This window comes from Hetaerina americana, unplaced genomic scaffold, assembly GCF_022747635.1.
Source record: "Hetaerina americana unplaced genomic scaffold, ioHetAmer1.1.p SCAF_3, whole genome shotgun sequence".
Classification (NCBI taxonomy): Eukaryota; Metazoa; Arthropoda; class Insecta; order Odonata; family Calopterygidae; genus Hetaerina; species Hetaerina americana.
The window spans coordinates 82,587,139-82,608,759 of record NW_027286874.1 but is presented as its reverse complement, the minus strand read 5'-3'; the positions used below and the strand labels follow the sequence as shown (position 1 = coordinate 82,608,759).

Sequence of the window (21,621 nt, the reverse complement as noted above, 5' to 3'; positions counted from 1 at the left end):
GCATAATCATTTTACTAGTATTCAATTAATACACATTTCTGTTGGTACACGATTAACAAGGTTTTGTTCGTTGGCACTCGCATCAACGCTAAATCGCGTTTGTTTGTGACTCTTTCTCCACCAGATTACCTCTTTAGAGAAGAGTGTGTACGACTCAGTAAATTTAGTCAGGTTCCCGTGTAAACGCTAGACGATAAGATCATGAAGCCAAATCTTCATACGAGTACTATTTTTTAAGAGGGTCATCTTGACGCTCGGATCAATGCCCACGAAACCCAGGAGCAAAGGTCATCTGCCGCTCAAGTTCGAGCTGAATGTTATGAAAATTAATTGATATTTTCTGAATAGAAAAAGAATGAGGCGGTATGTAATGTTTTACAAACTTGGTGGGAAAGTGTGGATGAAATCGCGGAGATCAGGCTAGTCTCTGTTGTTTGCTTAATTGAAATTTTCTTAATTGTGGCATACCCTGTATGATGACTAACACCTGAAATATATCCAGTTAATTAAAATTACAGTTTTAAACTTTATGGAAAGAGTTAAGCAAAAGTAGTGGGCACCAATATTCTTCCTTAATTTGAATATGTATTGTTTCACGCACGCAAATCAGTATATCAATTACAAATGAAAAAAAAGTTGGGTTAACCGAAGACGTATCTATGAGTTAGTTTAAGCGTTGCAGTATTTCAGCATTTTTGAATACCTAATTAATTAAGTACAGATACAGCATAAACTTAAAGCTTTTAAAATATGGCTAAACGTAAATTAAACGCAATTAAATAATATTTTTAAATGTATTCCCACAGTGAATTTCTATGCCTATTAACTCCAGACTCGCGTAGAACGGATCAAATAACCAAAATAAGTTCCATTAAGAAATCCTTTATTATTCTCAAACTTGCTTTCATTCAAGCAAATACATTTTCGCCTTTTCGGTGAACACTTTTTTCTCTAGTATTATGGTTACTTGGCTTCAAAACATCATATTCGAAGAGTGAAATTTGCTTAATGTGTCAAATTTCTCGCTCTTGTATCTTAACTACGTAGTAAAATCCGATTATACCCTGTTTAACACAAAGAACGGTTTTTATCCTGTTTTGGTACAAATAAATTTTTTTGCTGTTGCATTTTCAAATTCCCTTCTTTGAAAAATTTACACAGAACTGATCTCTGTTTGTTTCTAAGCACGAGTCGTCACACCATGTGGCAGGACTACGTGCCCATATACTCAATAGACGAACTGATGGCCTTTTCTTCCCATTTTGTCATTCACTATTTCTAATATTACACGCCAGGATGTAAAGAATGTATTTATAGTAGCATTTGATAATGAATTCAGTAGAAGCAATAATTAATTTGAAAAACCTTTTATTGTTAACTTTGAACTTTAACAGTTAAGGCGGAATAGAAATGATGTTCAAATGACACTGATAACTCCATAGCCAATGCATTAATGATACTTCAAATTATTTACTTGAGTATTTTGAGTATAAACAGCCTATTTAAAAATTTAAAATAATGAGAAAAGCTTGCGCTCCTACAATTTCCATTTTTTGATAAGCGGGACAGCAAAATTTACCTGGGAGCAGATATCTACTGGGACCGCCAATTAGTTCTAATGATGTGCCATATGACATGTAAAGAAGTTAAAGAAGAAGATGAAGACTCAGTTGGAGTTAACTAGATAAAAAGAAACTGAGCCTCGGCTGGAAGTTCATGGGAAATTGTGAAAGGAAAAGAAAATATGTAAAAACTAAGAATTGATGGAAGGAAGATGACAGGAAATGAACACCCCCACATCTGTAGCCGCGAGGTAAACGGTAGGTCAAAGGAAACCAGTGAAAAGGAAATCTTGGATCACTCACAAAAAACCTGCATTTAAAAGAAGAGATAAGGAAATACTAAGTGCATGGACTGAAGAATGATAAATATGCTAAAGAAGGTTAAGAAATGAAACCAATTGAAAAGCGAGAACAGCTAGAGAAGAAAGGATGAAGACTCAATGCGAGAAGGATAGCGTAATCGTGTAGAGGAAAAAGTTGAAGTAGCTCATTCAATCATGAGACACCACGTTGATGATTGCAGTGAAAATATCAATGCTATTCAGGATAACAATGGAGATATTCTTTCTGAAGATGAAGACATTTTGGCGAGGTGGAATTAGTGCTTGAAGAATCTTTATGATAGAAAATAAATTCATATGACAATTCTAGAGGAAAAGGAAATAGTTCAAAATATGAAAGGAGGCTCAAAGTCTTGCTCTAAATTTGATGCTAAAGTCGTGAAATCAAAGGAATACAAGGGACCGGAGATAAATGATGTACATAATAATAATAATATTTAATAATATAATAATATTTTTATTCATCCAAGTGACACAGTGCATAGTAGCTCTAGCAAGTGTATAGGACATGTCATGGTTTACAAAAAATAGAAAGTATTACAAGAAACAAGTGTTATAAGGATAAAAGGAAGGAATGAACATTTATGAATTAGGTCTCAGGTATTCTTTGATGCTGTAAAAACACTTATCAGAGAGGTATTCTCGGACCATTTTCTTGAATACTGGTTCACGCTCTTCTTTTTTAATACATATAGGTAGGTTATTATATAATTTTATACACATTGACTTAGGACCATTTGCAGCCATGGTTAAGTTTGTTGATTTTACATGCAGGTTGTTGCATTGTCTTGTATTGTACAGGTGAATGCTATTGTTCGTTTCAAAATCTGCACTATAATTTTTAACAAGCATTATAGATTGATAGATATATACACAGGGAGCAGTTAACAATTTTAACTTTCTAAAGAGAGGTCGACAGTGTGCATAATAATTTTCATTGCACATAATTCTCACCATCTTTTTCTGTATCTTTAGAACACTGAGAAGGTGAGAGGGCAGTCCCCACAATACAATTCCATAAGAAATTCTTGAATGAAATGATCCATAGTACAACATAATCAACACATTTTGACTTACAGTGTGTCTTATTATGGAGAGTAAGTAGTACACAGAATTTAACTTTTTAATTAAGTTCAAAACGTGGAAATTCCATTTGAGGTTACAGTCTACATGAAGTCCTAGGAACTTAAAATTACTTACAAAATTTAAATTACTACCATATGTTGAAAAAGAGTTATCAATTGTGCTGTGCAGAGATGAGAAGACCACTGCATGAGTTTTTTCAACATTGAGAACCAGATTATTACATTTGCACCATGTAGACATAGTTTTCGTCAGAAGATCACCAGCCACAGCCAGATCCCATAAATTTTTACTGGGTGTCATTGCACTCACATCGTCAGCATAAATAACACATTTTTTAGAACCATTTAACTGCAGCTGCCCAGGAAGATCATTAATAAAAATTAGAAAAAGTATAGGTCCAAGCACTGACCCCTGTGGTACCCCTCTGTTGACCTCCAGGGGGGTGGAGAGGTAAATTTCTCCATCATTTTTGTAGGCCACCCTTTGTTGCCGATTTGCAAGATAGGACTTTAGCCAGCTCAGTGCTACTCCCCTGATGCCCAATAGCTCACATTTTGATATCAACTTACTGTGGTCTACAGTATCAAATGCTTTGCTCAGATCATAGAAAATTCCCAAAACCTTACATTTAGAGTCAATCTCTTGAATTATATAATTGATAGCTTCAAAAAGAGCAAGATTAGTTGACTTTCCCTTGCGGAAGCCAAACTGGTTGTCTGATAGCACATTTTGGCTTTCAAGATAATCAACCAGTCTTTTGCAGAAAACACACTCGAGAATTTTACCAAATTGTGAAATGATAGATATTGGTCTATAGTTTTTTAAATCGTTTCGGTCCCCTTTGTTCTTATAAATTGGTAAAACCTTAGCCATTTTAAGGGAATTCGGGTAAATGCCCTCAGCCAAGGACTGGTTCACCAGCATTAGCAGTGGTGCTAGAATGAGATCTCCACAGTCTTTTAATAACTTTCCAGTCACACCATCAATGTCAGCAGAGTGTTTTTTCCCTATCTTATTGAGATAATAGCATAATTCACTCACATCACAGGGTTTAAGATACATTGATGTATAAGTTGCATTATTGATTGACATGGGCCCTGAAGGCACAGGATGTGGGGAATTAGGTAGAGACAAAAAAGCTTTATTAAAAGCATTGGATATTTTACCTGGTTCCGTGATTAAGTTGCCAATGTTATCATTTACCTGGAGAGGCAAAACCATGGAATTTAAGTTGCTGTTGCTTTTTATGATTTCCCATGCTACTTTTGAGAAATTAGAGGCATTCCTAATCCGCCTATCATTATACTCCTTTTTTGCCTGCTTTATTAAATACCTGAACTCTCTTTTTTGCTGGGAGTAAAGCTGGTATGTTGTGCTGTCACTAGAAGATTCAATCTGTAAGTACATAGTTTTCAATTTTTTTGACATACTGCGGATTTCGGGCATAAGCCAGCTTTTCTTATTACCTCTCCTAATTTTAACTGGCTCGTAAGGAAAAGCAAGGTTTAGGTAATGTATGAAGTAACTGTAGAAGACTTCGAAATTTTCATTAACATTGGCCAACTGAAATGACCACACCCAGTTGTGCTGGTTAAGCAACACCCGAAAATAGTTAACATTCGACTCACTGAAGTACCTCTGGTATTTAAAGGCCCTGGATGATGATGATGAAGCATTTTTACACAAATAAAAAGTAGACAAAATCACGGAGTGATCTGACACTGCAGGATCAAATACTTTGGTTTCAGTACTGCTTTCAGGATAATCTGTGAAGAAATTGTCTAACAGAGTTTTACTCTTTGCTGTTATCCTGGTAGGGGAACTTACTAGTGGTTTCATGTTATATGTGTCAAAAACTTGCAATAGTTGTCTTTGATCTTTACCATCAACCATCAGGTTGCAATTGAGGTCCCCAGTAAGTATAATTGAGGGTCTGGACGAATGATTAGTTATATTATACAATAAATTCTCGAAGATTACGAATTATACAATCGGAACTGATAAAAACTTTTTAGAATTGAAACCTGTAACACTATACCACCTAATATGTGATTAGCATATGATACGAGAAATACTGATGGAATTTACGAAGAATACCATTGGCCTAATACCACAAAGGAGAGGGACAGAAATGTGTCAACATTCAGAAAAATGTCTGACGAGCCATGCATCAAAGATTATGGCAATAATAATATAGGAAAGAATAATGAAGAAAGCGGAAGAGTGTTTAAATGAGGACCCGATAAGATTTAAAATGAGTAGAGGAACGAGATAAGATGCTTTAGCTCTCGTCCTCTTCTCATATTTTAAAATAGCATACAGAAAGATCGACCAATCTAAATCTATACCGCATTTCTTTATCTGGAGAAAGCCTGTGACCACAAGGACTGGAATATAATTGTGCGAGTCCTCAAGGGAATTGCGAATGAGCTATAACAACAGAAATTTGATACGCGCTGTTATATTGAGAACAGGTGCCAGTGATTATATGCGTGAAAGCAAGGAAGAAGCTAATAAAAAGAAAAGAGTAAGACAAGAATGGTTAGTATCTTTATCATTATTTAATGTATATATTGAGAGGGAAATAATTAAGTCAAGTTAAAAATAAGAGGTGGTGTACGAATTCAAAAAAAAGGATAAGTATGCAGAGTTTGCGGATGGCATAGCTGAAACTACTACTGAAGAAATAAGATACTATTGCAAGGGTACTATCAAAACAGGAGATTGAGATGTAAAATTACTACCTGAAGATGAAAAGGTTTTCAATTACTGTAGTGATCTGCAGTCAAATTAGGGAAGAAATTCTAAAATAATAGTAGGGAAAGTCGCACTTGGACAAGTAGAAGAGTTTAACTATATAAACAGTACGAGCACTGGCGATGGAAGCAGCAAGAAGAATTTACACTGTAGGCAGAATAGGTATGACAAAGAAGGTTTTCAATCAGTAGAAATAAATACGTATACGGCTCTCAGCACTATCATAACTAAAAGGAAGTGATATGTTGAGACTAAAACATGAAGGCCACTTTTCCACTGTCTTGGGCGATAGGAGCTGTAAAGAAAAGAAGATCTTAGGCGTTAAATATGCGGTGCCACGCAAAATTGCTGAGAATAAAATTGATAGAGTAACAGATAAAGAAGTGCTTCGAAATGTAGGTGAATAGCGAAGTCTATTTAGGACAGCTAAAAGGAGAAGAGAACACTGATTGGACATGTTGGCTCGATGGACAGGAGATCGCTATTGAAGGAAATACGGAGAGGAAGAATAACAGGGGCCATAATGAAAAAGAATCTTGGGGTCTAGGCTGAATAATAGGGAGCGGTTAATGAAAAATATATGTTCAATAAGCTGTGATAGAATGAGGAAATTGCTGAGGAGAGAATAGTTTGGGGAACTGTCATAAACTAATACTTGGATTAATTATCCGTGAGGATGATATATAATTCCATTTTAAGTGAATTAATCTTAAGAAACTATTTATCTAATTTTAGTAGCATTTATTTATATTAGTTTAAACCCTTGATCATATACAGGGTCGCACCCAAAAGTGGTAGGAGTGATTTTCTCTGGCGCGAACGGAGCGGTGGAGGGGGGTCTGCCTGGTAGGGTAAGGTGGAAGGGGCTCTTAGCAACAGACCAACACCAGCCTCAGTCGCCTGCGGGCTGTCGTTGAGTGAGGACACCGTTTTTAGTGAAGCAAGTTTTTTGTCCGCGTCGAAAAGCAAAATGAATCTGAATTTAGAGCAACGTTATTCCGAGAAGTTTTGTGCGAAACTCGGGAAGACGGCCACTGAGACCCTCGATATGATCAAGCAGGCTTATGGGGACACTGCCTTAAGCCGTTCCACAGTATTTGAGTGGCACAAGTTGTTTAAAGAGGGTAGGGAGCTCGTTGAAGATGACCATCGCTCCGGACGGCCGTCGACGGAAAGAACCGACACGAATGTGGACAGAGTGAGGACACTACTGAACACAGACCGTCGCTTAACGTGCAGGTGCTCACCCGCCTCCGAGAACGCGTGAAAAGAGTCCGACCGGCCATCGCAAACTGCTGGGTGCTTCATCATGACAACGCGCCGTGCCATGGCGCGCTCGTCGTCAGACAGCTCCTGGCCAAATACGGCGTTGCCACGTTGCCGCACCCGCCCTATTCTCCTGATCTGGCACCACCGGACTTCTTCTTCTTCCCCCTGATGAAAAGACAGCTCAAGGGACGACGTTTTGACTCGATAACGGCCGTTCAAGAGGCTTAGACGAGGGTAATCAACGGCATCCCTAAAGAAAATTTCCGTCGGGCGTCCGGGGAATGGGAGCAACGTTATAGTAAGTGTGTAGCAGCTCAATGAGCATACTTTGAAGATTATTAAGTCGATGTAAGTATATCGTCAATAAAATTCTTGTAAAAAAATCAATCCTACCACTTTTGGGTGCGACCCTGTAGATGAACTAAGGAAGAAAAGAGGACTTTAAAAATATTTTGTCACCAACGCATGTTGAAAATTAGTTGTGTGGAAAAAGTTGCCCACGAAGAGGAGTTTGAAATAGTGCTGGAGGGAGGGGCATTATTGAAGAGCACGATGAAGAAAAGATCATAGCTATTGGGATAAATACTTAGACATGACTTGCAAGGTCTGTTCCAAAAGTAGTAGGACTGAGTCGATTAAAAAATTTTATTGCCAGAATTGATACATTCACTCAAAAGCCTTCAAAGTAGAGCCACCCTCGTGCGTCAACACACCGCTGCCAGCGGGTGTTGCCGCTACGCCTCGCACGCCTTCTGGAAGGCGGCACCCGGAACGCTGCTAAGCTTCCTAGTCACGGCCTATTGTAACACTACCACCAAACCATGGTGATGTCCTTTCAGCACAGATTTGAGGCGGAGGCAGTGGAAGAAACCTGGTGGGGCTGAAAAAAATTTGTATTTGTTAAAGGTAAAGGTTGAGTTTACACGATATAAAAAGGGAAAAGGCTAAAATATATGAAACAAGTGAAAAAGGATGAAGGAACAACAACTCTTGAAGCCATGAAAAGGCAGGCTCAGCAAATAGACTAACGCAGTTCTATTTTTAAGTATTAATAAGTCCAAGAAGAGAGTATATTTCAGGCACGGAGCTCGCAATATGGAAAACAAGAGGCTTCACTAATAGGAGAATATCAAATTTCTCTTCATTCATCATTTATAACCTAATTTTTATGGCTTCTTTAACTGAAAATTAATTTTAGTAGTTCCTGCGCATCGTGCAAAACTCAGAATAATTATTAGTTTATCCTTTATGGCCTATTATTTACGAATGAAGTTAATTGCTTCTCAACTTTCACGAAAATAATGTACTAATGAATGCTCAACAAATGGTCGATCTCCAACCTGTATAAAAAATAAATTTTGAATACTTTCTCATAATTAAATTAAAGGTATAACCAACTATTAGTGAATTACTGTGGCCAAAAGTCGATTAAGAAAATAGATAGCCCAAGATTTTGCAACATGATCTGATACTTTTTAATTATGGACCAGATTTAAAGCCAAAGAAGCTGTTACTCTTATAGTCAGTGGCCGTTTCATTCACCCTATTGCATTTTGCCAGAAACTGGAGGAAGACCAGAACAAAGATATCAACACTGTTATGAACCTCAAACCTCTTCACGGTATGCGCATATTGCACTCGCTCCAACACATTTAACGCCTATAATGCACGCAACACGCATTTGTGTTATGCATGCAGTGTGCCTAACCAACAGGATGTATTTTCAAAATCTGGGATTTCTTTAAACAAGGTACCATTTTCACTCCCTTAGGTGAGTCAGGGTAGATATTTCAGTGCAATGCAATTTTCATTATATAAACTACTTACTGACTATATTAACTATATGGGAACTATATGGTAACTATATGAACACCCATATGCACCTAAGCGACTATATTGAACGTCAGTGTGAAATAGCACTCAATAATAATAATTGTAATTGAAACTGGTATCTTTAAAACATACTAAAAAAATGAATTTAATAACTGGATCAAAAAAATGGCTATTAGACTTTCAATTCGTAGATTGTTCGACTTCAGCCCTCCGCTCTTCCCTGGCCAATGTTTTTCTCCCGTCATGTTAGCCATTAATTTGGTTTACGTATTTGCTCATTTGTCTGTTGTCACGGATATAACCTTCTATTTTACCTTCCAAGTTGTCCCTAAAAATTTCATTTTTATCTTTAGGTGTGTCCCTAATCTATCTGTTCCTTCTTTTCCGTAGAGTGAATCCTTTCTTATAATATCTATTTACCTTCATTTGATCGAAATGTCTATTCTCCTATTTCAATCGTTTTTCCAGTCATCTCCTATCAAAGATTATTTCTTTGGTAACTTTTTCAAAAGTCATTCAACTCTGATTATCCCCTGCATTAACTGTCCATTGTTCTAATTTTCTTAGTTAACATCTTCTCTTCTTGTACTTATTTCTGTGCGATCCTGTCTCAATCCAACATACGTTTTCCCTAGACATGCACACACAGGTAGCCTGCAATCAGTTACCTTTTCTCCTCAAAGATGAAGTTTCTGAAATAACCCAATTGCCTTCATAATTTTAAAGAATCCTTTGTTTTACGTCCCCAATCAAAGTAATGGTTTTATGTTCCATTCTTTTTGGGCACACATTTTTGCCTCTACAATGTTATGTATAGTTATACTATATACAAAAGCATACCACGTTGTGGTGAATATTAGATATTTCAGATCCAGCTTTTCAATGCATAAAATTGTATTTACAAATAGCGATACCATTATATAATTAATATTGACGTTTTAATCATAATGTTTCATGTTAAATTAAAACTCCACGCTGCGTTGCCTGAACTAACCTGAAGTGTGTTCTCACTATTTCTGGCTGCAGTATTTGATTAATAAAGAATTATGATTACAAATGAACAATTAGCTTATTTTATCGTTTATTATCATACTAATTATGTGATATTATTTTTGTTCGGTAAAATGTGTCAAATTTAATAAAATTATCATGGGAAATAGTTTATATATGTAATTAGAAAGACATTTCCGACCAAAACCTATCCTACATTTTTATTCTAACTTCAAGAAACTCATCCCCGTCATGTGAAGAGTCCACCAAATAGTTGAATAAGTGATACATTGTTTAAGATAAAACTACATGATGGCCGTTTTTCTTTTGATAATTGAAAATAAGTTTTTAAAACGTTGTCGGTCCACCTACGTATTTATTATTTCCTTTCGGGAATACAAAGCAAATATTTGCGCGGAATTTCTGTTCACAAAGCCAACGCGACAGTCGGTATTATTTTTAACCCTCTGGTATATATACCCAGATCGTAGCGTAGTTAGTAATATTCTTTGTATAGGTCTATATATTGACGTCCCTCACCACTTTGTACGACTTCAAATGTTTATCATGATCCACCCTTATCACCCAGTGGTTGTTTTAGAATTTTTTCAGTGAAAATAAGCGTTTCCCTTCGTAGCCTTTGATTGAACCAAGGCCACATGAACCACGGGCAAGGCATACGAACAGATCTGAAAGCATGCTGCTTCCTTGGTTGCCCTTCTTTCCGAACCACTCAGCTATCGCTTAATGTCCATTCTTTTCGTTACAGATCTCGTCCTGCTGACGACGGATGTCCCGACGCTCCTCGGGGTCGCCTCCGGACTCGCCGTCTTCACCGCCCTCATCTGCTTCGTGCTCAAACTCTTCTCCCGCGCCCGGTTCGCGCGGCCGCGTCACTTCGCCAACGCTAACCTCGCCCCACCCATTCTCTTCTCTTCCGAAACTGGTGAGTGTGTGTATGGAAGGCTCCTGGGGGACGGACAATCCCGGTGGTTGAATGGATGGACGAGTGCCGTCACTCTCGGTTCCACTCGCTAAATGACTGTACTACTGTTATATAGCCTCTGAATTTGGAACGGGGGTTATTGTTACGTGGCTGTATCGTTGCAGAAACGAGTGATATACATGTAAGTCTTCCAGAACTACGGCTTGATTCCTACTGGAGAAGAAAAGATGCACTATCTCTTATTAGCTGTCGTTAGATGAATGACTTTTTCGTCAGGCATTACCCTACGATCTCAAATCTCTCAGACAGTTCTGTGTTTAGTGACAGTTGATAAAGCTCTAATATGGCCAATTGGATGCGATAAAAACTCTTATGTTGCGCATACACTATCAATAGCGGCTCGGCCACCTATCTCTTAAATAAAAAAACTTCTTTATAGGTTTACCCTCCTTGTTTTATTAAGTCCTGTATGCCTACAGAAATCTTTCTTAAACGATGCCGTCGCTAAATGAGCAAATTTTTGCAAGACTTGAATGAGATAGCGTGCCTTTCGCAGAAGGATCTAAAAATGGTGTAATTGTTTATATTTCAGCAAACAGTAAATTTTAAAGAGCTACCTTCGCTTCCTATCGAATTCCGTTCCGAAAAAAAGGAATATTAAATTAGCCGTGAATTCCCTCGAGAGATGCAATGAAGTCTGTTATGCTGTGAATTTTTTTGACACCTCTGAATCCTCAATCACCTTCAGTTTAAAGCTGCCTCATTTTGGAAATTGAGCCAGATCAAGTTTATGGCTCTTTAGTAGCTATATTGACTATCGGTATTATTTTCAATATCGAAGCATCAAAAACTTTTATGCTGTTTATGGTATACTCATATTCTATCCATTAAAATAAAAGAAAAATTTATTTTGAGTTTATGGAAGAGTCTTTTTGTTTAGGAGGATTTCAATAAAATAACTTCCTTGATTTTAAGTAGTGCCTGTATACAGTATCACATTAGATTTTATCCGAATTAAATTTTTCTATATTCTCTGTTACCGTCCATTGTTCTTTAACGGGAACTTCTAATACTACGTATTCTCGGCTTCACTTCACTGAAAAATATTTGAGGATAACAGGTTTACCGTACAGGCTTATTGTTCAAGACTTCTAGATTTGACTGTGATGGATGAGTATTAAAAGTATAATGCATGTGCTCTAAGTTCAGACAAGAAATAAATACTTAGGAAGCATTGCATAAGAATTTACCAGCATTGTACGCAATAAATTCATTTTCATACTTAGGATCAAACATTAACTTATCATGGTTTCAATCTTTGAGGTGGCATTCATATTTTTTGAAACACATACATTTATGTCAGCTTTTACAAAGGAAATAATGTTTGAGAAATATTAACAAAACGCCACATTAGATCAACGCTTTAATAATGACATGAAATTTGCGTACTGTTTTCTGTCAGTTCCACCAAAGGAACTTTGTATTATTATCACTTTCTTCAAGATATTATTGTTTATTAGATACTTTACTCACGAGTGTCAGGAGCCATACAAACGTATTTCTCTATGATTTCTCTCTTGTATTTATGTACCTTGCTAACCTTCTGTCCTAAATAATACGCCATCACTGAACGTTTTTTGTTGAATATGGGCTCTTAATAGTAAGCGTTTGCGTCAAAATACACAAAAATAATAGTTTAAATTACTCTATCTAAAATTCAATTCAACCAAGGATATTAGAAAAATAATTTAATTCTTACAAAGAATTCAACATTGCTCATTTTTGAATTTTACGTAAATTAATTTTCATATGAAAATTCATAAGTTTTGTAAACTTTTGGATTTTTTATTACCTTCAAACCTTTCATATTGGAAAATTAATGTATTGCAGAACAAATTAAGTAAGAAAGTTTCGTTTGGTGCTCTGCATACCATTTTAATAAACCATTTTTTATGGATACGTTCTGATTAAAAACTCCAACTTAAGTTACCATTCATATATATTTGCATGATATTATTTATGAGTTTTCTTTATTGCGGAGTTATCACCGAAAATATAAAAATTGTTTAAAAATATGTGCTTAGCATAAATAGAAATATGATGTAGTAAACTTACATCATACTGTTTCCTTATAATGACCAAAGATTAAAGGCTTATAGTAATTAACGGAACCATATTGTATTGCTCTGATCTAAATGTTATATCAGAATAACACTTGCAGTTTGGAAAGATTTACAAAGTCTCGATTCACAATACCTACAACTAGCAAATACCAATAACATAGAATATTAAAATAGGTCTCGTGCCTCCTGGTTAAAAATATATTATTTTATTTTAAATTTGACCTAGTTACCTTAAATTACCAGTTTTCAGTGTTGAAATATCAAACGACAGGTCTATTATTCCTCTGAGCAAACGCAAGGAGTTAACTTTAAAGTTGTCGAAAATGGAAATTACACTATTTAAAATTTCTGAATTAGTGTTAACTGTCAAAAATACTGCTTTAAAAATGTTTTTGCTATATCGATATCCCTATCATCATTATTACCTATTATTTCTGCTTATATCACTTTATAAATATCGTCAATTCTGCTTATAATATGAATGTATCGGTGTGGAAAAATAATTTTACTAATGCATGTCACTCTAAACGGGCGCTTTCGTTTATATAACCTGTCCTTCGCCGTCCTTAGACCAATCTGTGTTTATCTTTGTCTCAGTTACGATAAATCACACCATAGAAAGAGACGTGAAGTATGATGGGTCCAATATACCTATGCCTGTCCTTATATATAATAGCCCTAGCATCTTTATATGAATTTTTTCTTGTTGGTTTCATTTTCAAACTTTCTTTTAATGTCTTCGGTCTTTAGGATATAATATTTCAAAATATATATATAGGTATTTTTTGATTTTTTCGGAAGTTTTCAATAGATTTAAGGGAATGGTGGTGGCTCAAAACTTAATGTTTTGAATAAATACGTTGATATGATTGCCGCATTAACCATTGAATCCCTAATTTGACTAAATAGGCACATTTAAAAGTGTAAATCTCGTTCCTTCAACATGCGAAGTAATTGAAGTGGTTAAATATGAAACCAAAAATATAGAGTGCTTGAGATATCCAGTGCTGGTCGTTCATCCATTTCTTCCACGATGTGTAATCCTTAATTCCGTCATTAGTTTCAGTTTTGTACAATACACAGTTTCTAGTTTTATTGTAAATCTTTTATGCTCTGCATGCTTGTTATCCATTAAGAAAAAAAATTCCAATTTAAATTGAAATCAAGGGATTCAATTTAATGATTTATCGGTTTTTATGGAATTAAAATAAAATTTTCTTTAGAGTCATCCTGATTTGTTTTCTGATAAAACTTTTTCTTGCCATTAAGTATTTAAGATGTTCCATTTGGACTAATTTCCTTGTACCTTTGTACCCCAGCCGTAAATACATGCGGCCAGAAATATGCTTCTGTGCATGCACAGTAATGAATGCAATTGCTTTAAATTGAAAAATTAATTTCCTCGATATTGCCTTGAAATTTGTCAAATTAATTTTTAATACATTCATTCGACACATTTTGTGATTATTTTGTCATTATTGTAACGATATTGAGTGATCTAGCAATCTAATGTGTCTTTTACAGCTCTACCCATTTATGTGCTTTATTATAAGTGTGTGAGATCTATAAACATTTTTTCTCGTTGAAATACACGCTTGAATCATAATATGATGGACACATAAAGGTATGATTTTAATTAAGACTAATTATTTATAGTGCATTTTATCACATGTATATGAAGGGGAATAGCCCCCAAAAAGTGCGTTAACAAATACCTTTCTTTCCTGCAAACGCATCACATCGGATTTCTTGATAATAACCTGCTTGCGGACATCAAGAGGTAAAAGGGGCTTCCCCAATATTTAATGGGTAGTGTTCTTACTGAATATTCTAGATCCTCATCAATAGCATTCGGTTCCAGAGTCTAAACCTTAATAGATAGGTCTGTGTATTTACATACAATAAACTCGGGCACGTAACAACCACCCTTGAGGTTTTTAGTCGCTCCCAGGTAAATTGATGTGTATTTAGAATGCATTTGGTGTTTGTCTGCTAAAGAGTTGCCAACATTCTCATTTAAAAGTTCTCTACAAAGTCCATGTATTTCTTTCAATTTTATGCTTACCTTTCTAAGGAAGAGATAAATATTCATAGCTCTTAGTTCACCTTTCCTAGATGGTAGGTTTAGATAGTAGAAATAAAATCCTTAACCTATATGATGCTACGTTTTAGCTAGGTTTTTCAAGTATGTAGCACTAAGACTCTGATAGATCTTGATTGCGATCTGCCGGACTTTCGCAGATAAAAACTGTCCATATGCTCTCTTTCTTTCAACGTTATTTTATATAACTACTGTGTTAAGGATAAGTCTAGGTGATGACCAGTCTGCTAGTACTTACTTTGACGATAGATTTTTATGAATTTCTATTTACTTAATTCTCTTACTGTATTGTGTATAGATCTTTACCAAATTTGAGCATGAAAGTGTTACGTAAATTTTCAAGATAGTATTTGGATCGTATAATGTTTATGTAGATACTAGATTGTAATGATGAGCGATAATATAATAGAATATGTTATCCACTGGAAATACTTTTCTTTCTTTCCCTAGAATGTGTAGAGAAGCAAATAAATCCTCAGGTTCCTTATAAAAGTCTTTCTCAGAATCGTTGGCAACCCTTAAAATTATTTGTTTAAATGAATGTCTTGTTCTTATCACCTATAAGAGCGGGAAGGTCTCATGGCTTCCATGTTGCGCGTCAATGTATTCGCACGACCTCAACAGATCTCACTATGCATATGCTGTCCGATGCTTCACATTACACATGGCTTGAATGGCGTTGTTTAATGTATTATATACGCTGTTATGAGTTGTGGCATATTATCCTGGTTTTTATAACTATCAGATATTGGCTGTATTTTCACAATATTCAGACAATGCCTTTTAGAAAGTCATGCGATTTTCTGGACCCCAGATCATGGTGTGTAACCAATAGAGGCGGGGGAAAAGGAATAAGTCCCCCAAATATGCTAACGCGTGAACTTCACACGCCGTTGGGATTAATATAAGGCGACCTCTTGTCAAAGCCAATCTCTAGTCTTGAAGGCGTTTTTTTAAAGGCTTTCTTTAAACCTAGCACCCAATAATTTTAACTCTTACATGAAAAAAATAAAATGTTTCATGCAAAATATTTTTGGGACCTAGTAATGGTTTTTGCGTCAATATCTTAGCATAGATCAACAAAACCGACACTTTCAATTTGTTGAAAGTAAATATACTTTGCGGTTCAAAGTCATGATACTACATTAATATATAATAGAGAAAATATTAATAAACACGGTTGGACACAAAACTGGTCGCCATAAGATCTCTCAGCATTCATCAGATCACTAGTCAGATCTATTTGATTTATATTCGAAAATCCTTTAACCATTTTTTAATTAGTTAAACTCAATTCAAATGGAATAAAGCCAGCTAAGAACCGAGAGGATGTGTTTACTTAGAAAACTATTTGTTAATGGACATTTCAAAAAGCATTCATTACATTAGAGAAGACACTACATTATTTGGCAAGAATGTGGTTTTAAAGACAGCAAAATGATTTTATCATTGTTTCAACTTCAAGCCTCTTAACGCTATTTTTTTTATCTCATGTGCTGATTTTGCATCAAATTCCCTAGATTGATGATTGAATAGAGGAAATATTTTTATTTCCGGGTAGTTTTTAATGAATAGATCAAAATTATAGTGATTTAAAGATTGTGCTTAGAGACGAAGAAATATTCCTTGAACAATAATGTATTGCTTATCATTGACATTTTCAATATAGTAGCTTAGTAGTAGTATACTTAGGTTCAATTTCAGCATCATAATTTCTTTTTTATCATTAACTTGTTACTATCATTGATTAATCTTAATAATTGTGAGTATTCATTGTTTGTTTTCATTTTAGGGAATTTTTTTGTTGATCAACTTTGTAGTTTAATCACAAGCAGATTGCTGCTTGCGTCATCATGCTTAAATGAGAAAAGTATCTACAATGTGCATTGATTATTGGAAATTCTGAATCAGTTTGTAGTCTAGCAGTAACTTGGAGAAACCATAAGCTTGGAAGATTGCGCTTTCTTTGTTGTTCCACAATTCTATGTGCATCAGTTCACTATACCTTGATATAAAATCTGTTATTATTGTAGTATTTATTGGCAATCATGGAGAATATATAAAGAAGACTAATTTATGATTTTTGAAAAACAAAATAACTCAATTTGCATATTTGAAATGTGTCGTATACCTTGAACTAATAATAATGCGTGGCACTTAATGATTTATCGATTTTCATTGCATTCTCCGGCACAAGAAACAATATAAATGTTCATAATTTACAAAATTATTATTATCGCTTTTTGTGCCATTACACTTAATGAATGGAATTGAATTAAGTAATGGGTAGCCAACCGTCGGATATAGTTTCGTCTTTACCTTTGGACAATGCATTTTAACATGTCTTCCATATTAGTTTCAATTTCCTTTCGGAATGTAAACGGGGGAATCTGAGGGCGAATTAATCAGTGTCATTTACGAGATATATAAGTTATTTATAGAATGATTTCATTTAGTTGGGAAGATCTCGGAAAAAGTTTGCGGGAAAATTGTGAAATGCATATTGCGTGTGAACCATTGCACGGAGCTGTACGTATTGAACACCGATAGAGGGAATCGATGCTCCTATCCAGGATAAATACATGATCTCAATGGACTATCATCCCAAAATTGCACGTCTGTCTCACAAATCTCGATCACTGGCTTTGTGTATGGTTGCCACCGTCGCAGTCGTGTGTGTGTTGCTCATCGTTCATTGTGTTAGTATGTGTGTTTATTTTAATGCTGACCATGTATGTGTTTATTTTTGCATTAAGTGGCTCCCATATGTCATTTTCACTCTCGTTACATCCCTCTGTCTCTACCTTGAGTGTATATCTGGTGTATGTACATGCGCTTTCGTGGCTTTTCTGTGTTTTCCTACGGACTATGAGTTGGTGAAAATAGGTAAAACCTTTGACTATATTTCACAGAATTCAACTTTAATATCATAATTAACCACGCTTAGTTCCCAGGATCCTCTTACTTGGTCACGATAGAATAGATTTTTACCATAATACATTAATGGATTTACGTGACTTCCTGTAAGCGAGGATGAAAAGATTCTAAAAATTCCGATGGTGTTAGGCACACACTCACTCACATGTTATTCTGGAAAAAAGGTTAGCTAAGTAAGAAAAAAATATCGTAATTAGGGTTTTTGTGTATTTTTTTAGTAAAAGCCAATTCTGAGTTTCCTTCAAACTACGTTCAACTAACACATTATGCTTAATTAATTCATGTATCAAATACTACTTTTTGAAGAAAGTTACAAAGGAATAAATCTCTGAAAGAGACCTACCAGACACCTCAATACAAAGCCGTGTCGAAACTGAATGTTGTAGCTAATGTGGGACTAGTGTCAATATAAAAATTACAATATCGATTTAATTAATGCCCATATTTTAAGAGCTTGTCACATATTTGTATATTCATTGAAAACTTCCTGCGTACGTTGATCCACGTCTTCCCATGCTTTCTAAGACTTCTATCGCTTTTTATCCCTCAAAAAAACAAGTTAGGCGGTTGTGGACGTAAATCACACCTCAAAATCGTATCCTGCGAAGCACGACATGGCTATCGGTCGGACCGCTAATCCTCAGGTAGCCTCTCAAGTCGAGTATCTCAACCCAACTGACCTAGCATTCATTCACATCTGGACATAGGAGAAGGGAAACCTAGAGCTAGGCAGCAGGCAATATCCCTCCTGCATCCCCGTTCGCACCCCCATCTTCCCCTCTCCTACTTTATCGCCATACCTTCCCCGTGTCCTTCCGGCGCTCATATCTCCGGACACGAACTCGCCGCCCTTCAGCGATGCGACACCGATATCAACCTCGCTCAATACCTCCAATCTTGACGGTGCTCTGCGGTGTTCCTCTTCTCCCCCTCAGAAAAGGCATCCCACATTCGGTTCTCTCTACGGCACTTCTATATGATACGTGGATCGTGAACCTCCGTGAGTAAGGTCGACGAACTAGGTCACTGAATGACACGTCTAAAAACAAGTGGAGAAAGTATTTACGCACTATTTCCAAAGGTGAGAGCTTTTTCGACAACGAGGGGAATTGGATAATGAGTCGGAGGAACAAATCAGTCAGGTTTTAATTATTGAGCGGAGCTATTGACTAATATTAGAAATTATAGATAATGCAATTGGTCATCCATCATCCAATGAAATGTTGTAGTAAACATTTCAGCAACAAAATTCTGGCCTTTTATGCATATTTGGACAATTTTATTGGTCAGAAAGTAATGATAATATTTTGATGGTTGATTCCGATTAAGAATATGTCCTTACATTCATTCCAGTCCAATGTAGATTTTTTGCCACATTCATATCGTATGAATTGAGCCCTATTTTATATTTGTTGGCATGGAAATATCTGATGCTAGTACGAGGTTAGAATAACTTTGTTGGAGGAAATAACTTGTTATTCAAAGTAATACATCTATACAAGATAGTTTTAGGCAGTATTCCTAATTTTGACAAAACTCAATAAATTACTTAAGGTTGAAATCCCCCTTCAGTAACCCCAACAAAGAAACTTATCTGTTTAAATAAGCACACTGTAGCCCATCTACACTCTTGTAAGCTGAATCCTAACCTGAAATTTATGTTTTTTACTTCTTGAAACTACCCTTATAAATACGGCATATGATTTGTGTGAAAACTTGAGTGCTACTAGTGCCATAAAAAGGCTCACAAGCCAAATTCGTATGCTGATGAACATGAGACATTCCATCCATAAAACTAGAAAAAAATGTATACGTTGCCTATAGGATTGCATTAAAGCTGATAATACTCTTCAGAACACCGAAGAATTTGTAATAATAATTCTTCATTATAATTATAAAAAACGGGCCCAGCTAATTATTCACACAACACTCTGCACGTAATCCCTTAGGCTTTCCAAATCAACGCCACCAATGGCCCTAGACGAGGTATTGCCCCTGAGGTAATTGTGGGTTGAACATTTTTTTTATCCTTCTGCCTCACGAACCTCGGTTCAAGTGCGTAATCCCGCCACCCTGTGGAGTATCCTTTCTCTAAACCATCCGAACGCTCCATTACCCCTTCACTTCCCCTCCCCAAAAAATATGTCGGCAAGTCTTCTTCAGCCCCGCCTCGAAAGCCCCGTGTGTCTGTGTCCAACCCGCAGGCATCCCGTTGGCCGTTCACCATCACCACCACCACCAGAGGCCGTCTTCGCGGAGCTCCAGCCAGCGCAGCAGCCCCACGTCGGCGGGGGGCAGCGTGCCGGGCCGAATGTCCCGCAGGCCCTCATCGGCGACCATGCTCGTCCCCGCCTCTTCATCGCGAGCAGGTGCGGCCCGAGCGGCGGCCATCTTACTTATCTCTTGCCACGTTCAGACAACAGCGACTGCCCTGGCCGCCGGAGCGGAATTCGACGGCGTCCAATTCGTCAGCGAAAAGGATGAACCCTCCACCTCGCAGCGTCATAGTAAATCCAGAGGTGATGGCGGTGTGCCGATGTCCCAAAAAAACTCCCACAAGCAAAATAAACGTTTAAAATTAAATTTAAAAACAAAATGAATGAGATCAGAATTAAAAGAAAATGAGAAATAACGTCTGCGCTAGTTGTCACCTTCTGTATGACCTCTCTCTCTCCCCCCCCCCAACCCCCTGAGTTTTCTGTTCCCGTCTCCCCACGCCCCTCTTCTCTCCCAATGTTGCCACCGCCACCGCCAAACAGATCCCCCCCTCACCGCTCAGACCCGAAGAGAAACCCTCCTCTTGAATATCCTTAATTCTCCAACCAAAAACTCTTACGCTGTCGCCCCAGGAGGCGTATGGCTCTTCGTCTCGGTTTCTCTTCTGTCACTCACCAGGGGCCACTTGGACCAGGTGTTACTCTCGATCGTGCGTCACATACACGTTCGTTTCGTCGCTCTTAGCGGATATCCATCTCTTGCGATCAACGCAATACAAAACATTATTTAGGAATCGAGAGTTAACGTAAAAATATTCGCACGGTTCTCGCCTTTAATACGCTGGTGTTCACGCATCAACCGAGATTATTTATTACGATAACAATTCTTGAATTCTTGTGATAGGCGTTTTTGAAAGAGTGCACGTGTAAACGAATTCTTCTCGTTCTTCTTAGTCTTTTGATACTGGAGAGAAATTTAATTTAATCGCAACCATGAGCACGATAGGTATATAGAAGGTTCAAAAACTCATTTATGTGAAATATAGTTTGAGTTTTTTTTAAGGAAAGTCCCACGGGGAAAATATTTCTTTTTTTCGAGGGCTAATATTATGGATATATATATCAATTAATTTGTTTGCAAAATGAACGTTAGAAATTCCTACTGTTTATGAAAGAATGTTAGGTAAGAAGGTGATCGTTAAGTGTTTCGGTTACATTACTTACATAATCATTGCTATTGTATAAAACCTTGAGTGTTCTTTAATTTAAGACTTTACTTTCTCTTAGACTTATCAAATTTATTTATCGTGCCTGAAAATATGATGGAAATATTCTTAAAATGTCTTTCATTTTTGTATACAAAAAATCCTTTCACTGGAAAAAGAACAGGCTATCACTTAGAGATATATTATTTATTAGATCAATGAAAATAAATCACTCTAGTTCACCTTTAAGTAAGG

The 21,621-nt window shown here is 36.5% G+C and overlaps 1 protein-coding gene across 2 annotated transcripts in view; it reads left to right on the top strand.

The window, feature by feature from the left end:
* The window catches only part of LOC139690233 (uncharacterized), a 239,547-nt gene that overhangs the window by 205,954 nt on the left and 11,972 nt on the right, over nt 1-21,621 (top strand). The window contains exons 4-5 of one of the 2 annotated variants that reach the window (XM_071587555.1): nt 10,608-10,784; nt 20,150-20,314. In XM_071587555.1, coding sequence (XP_071443656.1) covers nt 10,608-10,784; nt 20,150-20,314 — 342 coding nt within the window. Of the gene's footprint in view, nt 1-10,607; nt 10,785-20,149; nt 20,465-21,621 lie in introns of both variants that reach the window. The other variant, XM_071587554.1, reaches the window with a different exon arrangement.